Consider the following 8647-nt stretch of genomic DNA (forward strand, 5'->3'; position numbering starts at 1 on the left):
TTCTTTCTTTCTTTCTTTCTTTCTTTCTTTTTTCACCCAGAAATTAAATAAGACAAAGAAAATTATTATTATTATTATTATTATTATTATTATTATTATTATTACGTAATATCACATTATAGACAATTTAATTCATTTTCCATACTTCTCATTAACATAATGTGTCTGAATATTTCACTTTTTTAAATAATTCTGATTATTTGCAATAATGATTCTCATAATTCTCATTGCTTCAATAGTCATTTTAGATATTACACGTGTAAGGGAAACAGGTCAATTTAGCTCAAAGGGAATCATTTAAGATTTTAAAGGGAATTTGAACAGAATCACTGTTTCACGGCTGTTCACGGAGACGCGCCTGCGGTTCAGTGAACGAGCCGTTTAACATCAAATCTGCGCTGGATACTAATATCCAAACTATAGTGAAACCACTATCAATTAGCACAGTAACAAGATCGGCAGTTTAAGACATTAACTTGTAAGCACAAAACACAAGATACTTCTCTTTTCAATATGAATAAGGCTTTATTAGATAAATCTAAGACATATAAACTAATCTAACACATAAATGCACGCACACATACATTCACACAAGTTGCAGGGAGGTCGAAAGTTAAGGAAAGATGAGTTTAAGAGAATGGAAATATGGAATCCCAAGTTAACAGCAATACGTTAAATTGCATAGACATGAACAACCATCAGTCACGTAATTAGCGCTCGCATTGAGTTCCTCAATGAGGTTAAAATTATATTAGATACACCAGTAAAGGTCACAGTCTGGAGGTAAAGTTACTTGCATCTCCTGTGAAGAAGGAGCCTCGGTGAAAGGGCTATCCCGAGGTCGTTGATTGGCTGGAAGTTCAGTCTCTGAAGTGACGTCTTGGGAAGCCCGTGGTTGTTGGGCGTTGGCTGAAAGTGCAGAGTCGTGTTCGCTGGTTGAAGTTGAATTGACGTTACAAAACTTAACTCAGAACACGAAACTCTCAAACGGAAAAGAAAAGAAATAAAGTTTGACGAGACTAGGTTGTGTTCCTTCTCATAGTAGCAGCAGGCAGGCACGCTGGAACCGCGCTCAAAGAACAATGATGACTACCGCATGGCTAGATGCTACAAGCTAAAGCTAGGTAGCAAAGCTACAAGCTAAAAGCAGGCATGACTGATAGCACGAGCAAGGCTGGAACTAAAAGCCGACATGGCTAATAGCAGCAGGCAGACTAGAACTAAAAGCAGAATTTCATGGGGTCCAAAGTATTTAAAACTTCCTTGTTGGCCACCCCTCAAATGTTGCCTTGACCAATCAGATATGTTCTTGGGGTGGGTATCATAAATCATTTGTTTATCTTACCAAGCATGTGGTTCTTGCCTCACAGGGTCTAATTTTGGACATGATTCCTATAACATGATTATGATATATTTTACAAATAAATGATTGTCAGGACAATATCAAGCAAGAAAATGCGATTATTTCAATACTAGACATGACTAGGTATCCTATAGTTATCAAAAGACATACACAATAAGTGATTATACATGATAGTCAAATGTGTGGGTTACACGTAAATGAATATGGAGTTAAGCAATGGAATGATTCATTCATAAGTCTTTTTTGAGTTCATTCTGGTCCATATATAATGTATAAAAAGGGTTTCTTTGCCATTCTCTGGCAAAGGACTTTTCTGTGAAGACAAAGGTTCAAAGCCCTTCCCCCTTAGGAATTTCAGTCTGGTTTCACTGGCTGGGGGGGGGGGAAGTCAATGCAAGTATTTAACTTGATCTCCTGGGTTTACATGTGATGTCCAGCGTTGCATTTCAATCACGAACAATAAATTTGACAATCTCTTCTTCGAATTAAAATTGTTAATAATTGTTCTATTGGTGTTAATGTTGAAAGCTGTTGTGTGAACAAGTTGGTTGGTTGGTTATCTTGTTTGGTTCCTGTGGCACTAGAACTGATTTATGACTTCCTGAGGAATTCAGCTCATGTTTCAATGCACACAGCTCTGATAGACTCTTTGATTTGTCTGATTTGACTCATTTCTGCTACATATATCCCCCTTTCGATCGGCGAGGTGTTTAGGTGAAGACATCGTCGATCGCTGGAGAAACAAAGGCAGATGAAGCAGACAAACACAGCAAACAGCAAGACAACACCTCCATGACAGTTACTGTACTGGTGCAGGCATCAGGTTATTTAGGTACACGTGGTTAAGTTCAATTAGTCAATGTAGTTTAGCACATTGAGGATAGTTTAGATGGTCTTGGAAATTGTTTTTATTTTGATTCATCAATCAAATTTGTGGTTAACTTTGTTTGGTTCTTCTAGGTTGTCTTACTTTACATGTTTACCATTAGTTTTCTAGTAATTTCATTTTCAATTCAATGGATTGACCTATCATGCATGGAGCTCTCTGGCTTCCATTCAGTTTAGAGTGGCTGGCGGATATTAGGTGTTGCGAGTCAATCCTAATATCAGACCTTCAACCCTCGCAGGGTGTCTAGGCATTTCACCTACTCAGGAAAGAGGGGAAGGAGAAGGATAGGTAAAAGAAGAACAAAACAAAACAAGGCTGCTGTGGGTTTTCCTAGCATGTGTTACAACTACTATTGAGCTAGGATGTCAGGTGCAGCTAGTGTCGTGAACCTTAACTTAGTGTCAGGTGTTCTACCTATTGTGAGGATGGCTGCACGTTTCTTCATGGTGGGTATGTGTAACTTTGTTACGCTAAAAGTTGGATATTCTACCTGTGGGAAGAATATGTTTGTTGACTGTGTTATCAGTAGATGTGTTTACCTCTGGGTGTAGGTAATGTTGTGTATTACTGGTGTAGTGCATGTGTGGTCAGATCTGTTCAAGTCTGTGTTGTCTCCCCCTTTTTCTAGCATGTCACTGAAGACTGGCTCTCTGCATCTTTGGCTTGGATGAGGGCGTGTCCATGGTCTAATGAGGGGTCAGTCCAGCAAGGCAGGAAGTTCTTTAGCACGCCGTCGGAGGCAGTTTGGCATGGCTGTGTGAAGCTGAGTTGCAAAACTTGTCTCCTATGTTGCATTCTTCTTGTGATGCCTTCTGGCTGTAGCAGACTTTCTGACCTTCTGTGCTCTGGTGGTTGCTGTTGCACAGACAGGGAATGTGGTACTTGGAGTTGGAGTTCATTTGACAGTTTGTTAGTGACTGAGGTGATGTCCTTTAGTACCTCAGATTTTTCATCAACAGTTGGCCGTGAAAGACTTGTTCATTCTGGGTTGTTGTTGAACAGGTGCTTGTCATCTCTGATGCGGTGCACCAGGTGATCACCGGCCTTCCGTTCTGTCGCTGGTCACAGCGAGCATGACTCAACTTTGTGGTCATATGCATGTAAATTGTCTTGAAGGAACTCTCTTAGTTGTTCCATGACTTGTTCCGTGTCTTCTAATGGTAAGCGGTTATGTTCTTGTGCATACTCAGCACTGTGCATGTCTGAGTGGTGCTGAGGTGGGTTTTGTTGTCGCTTACCCACACGAGTTGCTCTTGGATGAGTCAGGTGATTACCTTTGGATCTCTGGTTAGGTTTCCAGATGTTATCCTTTTGGTTTCTTGAGAAGCGTGGCTGGTCCCATGGATTTTTCCAGCAGTTGGGCTGAAAGCGGTCGTGGATATGGGCGTCACGTTCTCTGTGCTCTTGATGGAAGACTCTGGTGTTGTGATGCCACTGGGTGTCGTCCAGTGCAAAGCTTGAGTCTTTGTTGACAGAGTTCAAGAGTGTGGAGGTTTTGTTACCTTTCTTTGAGGCCAACTTCTGCTTGTTATAGGCCTTCTGTGTTAGGTCACGCAACTGTTGGATGGTCATGGAGTTGGGACAGGCCATGACACCTAGATGGTGACTGACTCCAGGGTGCAGATTCTCTAGGAAGAGGGTTTTGAAGTTCACATCCTCTTCAAGGTCAGAGTTGTTGTGTGCACCAAAGTAGGATTGTCGGAGTCGGTTGTAATAAGCTTGTGGAGTCTCTTGACGACCTTGTTTGGTTTCCAAGGCAGTTAACAGTCCATGTTCAGACTCTGGGTCTGTAAACTCTTTAATCAGGACCTCACGAAGTCGCTGGTAGTTTGACTTGGTTTGACTGGGCTGTCGATCTAGAAAGTTTCGTACCTCGGAACTGGACGTGGCTCTAAGGAGGTATAACCAGTCTCTGTCAGTCACATGAGGTCTCACTTCCAGGTGAAATTCGATATCTCGCAGATAAGCTTGGATGTCGGGGCTCTCTGTGGAGTTCGGGTTGAACCTGCTGATGTTTTTAGACAGCTTGTTGAGGTCTTTGATGGTCATCCCGTGTGCAGCTTCAAGGCCTTGGACGGGAGGTTTTCTTTCGTTGGCAGGAAAGGGTTGTGTGGCGAAGGCAGGTGAGGTTTTGGGTTGTGGCCCTTCGCTCCTTTCGTCATATGCCAGTTCTTGGACGTGGGACTCTGCTCTGCTCAGCAGTGATGAGGCTAAGAGATGTTTCTCTTTTCTTGGCTCTAGTTTGTGCTTGTAAGCATTTTGGAGTTCTTTTCTGACCATGTAGAGCTCATCGTTGGTATCATCTAGTTGTTGGGTCAGATTGTCCATTTCAGTTCTGTACCTTTCAAGGTGGTCTTTCAAAGCACTGATTTCAGAGTTCTTGTTTCTGATGTCTAGCTTGGCTTTCTCTAGTAGCTGTTCGGCATACTGGAGTCTGTTTACCAGGTCTTTCTGAGCAGCCGTTGCATGTCGCTGGTCGAGCTGAGCTGCTGCCAGGGCTGCTAGGAGCTTCATAACTTGTTCTGTTGTATCCTGCTCCCTCTCGCTGGGTGCTTTGAGTTGATCTTGAACTTTCACTTCCAGCTTGTCTATGCGACGTTCAGCACGTGTCAGCTCCTCTTGAAGGTGGGTGATGTGCTTGTCGCTCAGTTTCAGCTGGGTTGTGAAGGCATAGCTTAGTGAGCTCGTGATCTTGACTAGCTCCTCGTGGTTGTTGTTCTGGCTTGAATCTTGTGTCAGGAATCTTCTCAGGATTAGGATTATTATTAAAAATAATAACAGTTCAAATGTCTTTGGAGTGAGGCTGTCTGTTATGCCTGTCAGCCAAATGTTCACATCTTCCCCATGGGAAATGGGGTCTGCAGTCTGCGGCATGTTGGCACGCTGGGAAGAAGAGAGACTGACACAGATCTGTGTGGAGTAAAAGCCTATGTGTGGTGGGACAACTAAGTGTTGTATCAGTGATTGTGAACCACTAGTGAAATGTGGTGATGACTGTGTTGGTCTCAGGGTGTCTAAGTAGACTAGAGATGCGAAGACTTTGTCACTCTAATGAGGAAGAGGAAAAGAGAGACAGAGGTGAAAAACAAATTCAAATGACAAGCAAAATTTCTGTTTTTCAAATGAGGAAAATTATTTTTTCCAATTAAATGTTATCAAAAACGTAAACAATATTATTATATTTCTTGCTTTGGACAAAAGAATACAATAATAATTCTGATATCTCTTTTCTTAGTCTGACAGGATTGACACCGTACACCTTTCAGTTGGACCGCTCACCAGGGAGTCAGCGAGGGCGACAGTTGCTCAACACGTATCTCTATTAAATTGATCTCAACGTTGGATGAGATGCTAAAACTTGGATTGCGTTTCCAAATGTAGGGAGGTTAGGAAGAACAAATGAGAGGATGATTACAATCAAATTCATAAGAATGATTCGTTGTCTTTGGCACGATTGTGTATTTACTTCACTTAGAATTGATTGATGGTTCTTACATGTCCTACAAATGTAAAAAGAGAAGAGGAAAGTAAAGGAGAGAGAGGACGGAGATGGTAAGTCTCAGTAGCGGTTACCTCAACTACAAGGAGAGCGTTGTGTTAGTTGCTGCACAACTAATCAAACAAAATAAACTTTAAGTGAAAGAGAGTTGTCTTTCTAATTTATTTGAACTCGTAGTGAGGGATAACAATGTCTCCTTTTAGGGCTCAGGTTTGTCGTTCCCAGGCTAGGATACACAAAAGAAATGGTAAGAAATAGGAAAATTTAAAAAATTAATAAATGGGCAAAATATGCAAAAATGAAATTAAAAAGAGGAAATCAATACGTAAAACAATAGTGGTTAAGTGTATAACCAAAATAGGAAGAGGGGTAAAACGCATTCAAATAAGTAAAGGTCTGAATAGCATATATTCAGATGGGTAATAAATAAATTAGGAAGAATAAGTTTACTTAACTTCCAAAGTTCAAGGCTTATTCATTCCTAAAATAATTAAGACCAAAAGAGAATACTAGAAATAAAAGATCATATGAAATGATCTGAGAGGGAAATTTTAAATGATTCAAAATAAATTTAATGTTTCAATTAAATTTCAATTTGACAATTAATAATTGTGAGTCAGTATTTCCCTTTCTAGTAAAATGAAAATAAGTGGTCTAGTGAGAAAACAGAGCGATAAAAAGAAAGAGACTAACAAGTGTTAGTTAAGATGTTTAAAATGGTTAAATCACGTCAGCGTTGCCCAAACACACATTATTCTACCACTGGATGGTAATGCTAACGGCTAACCTTTGAGGCTAGTGGCTTTAGTATAGACTTCAATGTAAATGCAATGGTTTCGTTAGCTTAGCGACACCGCAGAGTTTGTGCGCTGCGCGTGCACAGTTCAGAGTTGCTCCGGAAGTACGTTAGTCTTCCTGGTCACGGTCGTCACTATGGCAACCAAAACACATTCTAGTGGATTAGCACATGAATCGTTGCATTGTTGCAAATACAGTTAAGCATGTTACATGAAATGTCGGCTCATTTCAACACTGTACAAATAACAACACCGCCTTTCAGTTGGTTTTGCGATGTGGCACTTAAACTCTCAGTTTGTATAGAGTTAAAATTATCTTAATTCAAATAGCAGCTTCCTGCTGTAGTTATTATATCAATCTCAGCAATTTGATTCTCCGTGCCAGTTTTTCTGGACACAAACATAAAAGTTTTCCTTCGCTGTTGGTACACAGTTAAAATTTACTTGATCAAGCTTTAAAAACACTCCCATTCAAATTACTCTCGGACACACGCAGTGTTACGCGAGATTGCATTCACTTTGTGAACGGATACAAATGGGCAAACATTGTTCTCTAATGTTTAACGTTAACTTAGGGGAGTCGAATATCAAATTTGATTCGGCAGTGGAACACGCACTGGCAATCAAACTATATGAAATATGAATACGGGGACTTTGATAAATAGATTGAGGAACCCGCTCAAAACTATTCTTTATTCACCGATTTATATCCCTTCTGAAACACTAACAGTTTAGCTCCGTTCAGCAAACAGTGACTGAGATAGCGTTTGAGACACTGGAACACGCAGTGAAATCAAATCAGCTATAAAACAAGGCATTACACAAATGAGGAACACGCTCAATTTCTACCTTATTGTACGATCTCAGATGTTTACTTTTAAGTTCACTTACTGCTGTTAACAAAGGGGAGACGGACTCGAGTTAAAGTCTCCTCTAGCTCCTTTCATTCAAGCGGGAGGGCGCGCGCTGCTTACGTCACGCAAACACACACACATACTCAGGTCTCGGAAGCTTTTCATCCGTCATTCCTTTAGCAAAATCAAAGATTAAATAACTTGGTTTATGCTCACAATTTAGGTTAAACGGCCCGCATTCTCCACCATTATAAATGTAAGGGAAACAGGTCAATTTAGCTCAAAGGGAATCATTTAAGATTTTAAAGGGAATTTGAACAGAATCACTGTTTCACGGCTGTTCACGGAGACGCGCCTGCGGTTCAGTGAACGAGCCGTTTAACATCAAATCTGCGCTGGATACTAATATCCAAACTATAGTGAAACCACTATCAATTAGCACAGTAACAAGATCGGCAGCTTAAGACATTAACTTGTAAGCACAAAACACAAGATACTTCTCTTTTCAATATGAATAAGGCTTTATTAGATAAATCTAAGACATATAAACTAATCTAACACATAAACGCACGCACACATACATTCACACAAGTTGCAGGGAGGTCGAAAGTTAAGGAAAGATGAGTTTAAGAGAATGGAAATATGGAATCCCAAGTTAACAGCAATACGTTAAATTGCATAGACATGAACAACCATCAGTCACGTAATTAGCGCTCGCATTGAGTTCCTCAATGAGGTTAAAATTATATTAGATACACCAGTAAAGGTCACAGTCTGGAGGTAAAGTTACTTGCATCTCCTGTGAAGAAGGAGCCTCGGTGAAAGGGCTATCCCGAGGTCGTTGATTGGCTGGAAGTTCAGTCTCTGAAGTGACGTCTTGGGAAGCCCGTGGTTGTTGGGCGTTGGCTGAAAGTGCAGAGTCGTGTTCGCTGGTTGAAGTTGAATGGACATTACAAAACTTAACTCAGAACACGAAACTCTCAAACGGAAAAGAAAAGAAATAAAGTTTGACGAGACTAGGTTGTGTTCCTTCTCATAGTAGCAGCAGGCAGGCACGCTGGAACCGCGCTCAAAGAACAATGATGACTACCGCATGGCTAGATGCTACAAGCTAAAGCTAGGTAGCAAAGCTACAAGCTAAAAGCAGGCATGACTGATAGCACGAGCAAGGCTGGAACTAAAAGCCGACATGGCTAATAGCAGCAGGCAGACTAGAACTAAAAGCAGAATTTCATGGGGTCCAAA

General features: G+C 40.9%; 1 protein-coding gene across 2 annotated transcripts in view; it reads right to left on the reverse strand.

The window, feature by feature from the left end:
* The window catches only part of LOC127996448 (uncharacterized), a 253677-nt gene extending 246732 nt beyond the window's left edge, over window positions 1-6945 (reverse strand). For both annotated transcript variants that reach the window (XM_052591960.1, XM_052591952.1), the window contains exon 1: window positions 1962-6945. In XM_052591960.1, the coding sequence (XP_052447920.1) occupies window positions 3315-5126 (1812 nt within the window). In that variant the 5' untranslated portion in view covers window positions 5127-6945 and the 3' untranslated portion in view covers window positions 1962-3314. The remainder of the gene's footprint in view (window positions 1-1961) is intronic.
* Window positions 6946-8647: the final 1702 nt, after the last annotated feature.

The sequence above is a fragment of the Carassius gibelio genome, chromosome A1 (assembly GCF_023724105.1).
Source record: "Carassius gibelio isolate Cgi1373 ecotype wild population from Czech Republic chromosome A1, carGib1.2-hapl.c, whole genome shotgun sequence".
NCBI lineage: Eukaryota > Metazoa > Chordata > Actinopteri > Cypriniformes > Cyprinidae > Carassius > Carassius gibelio.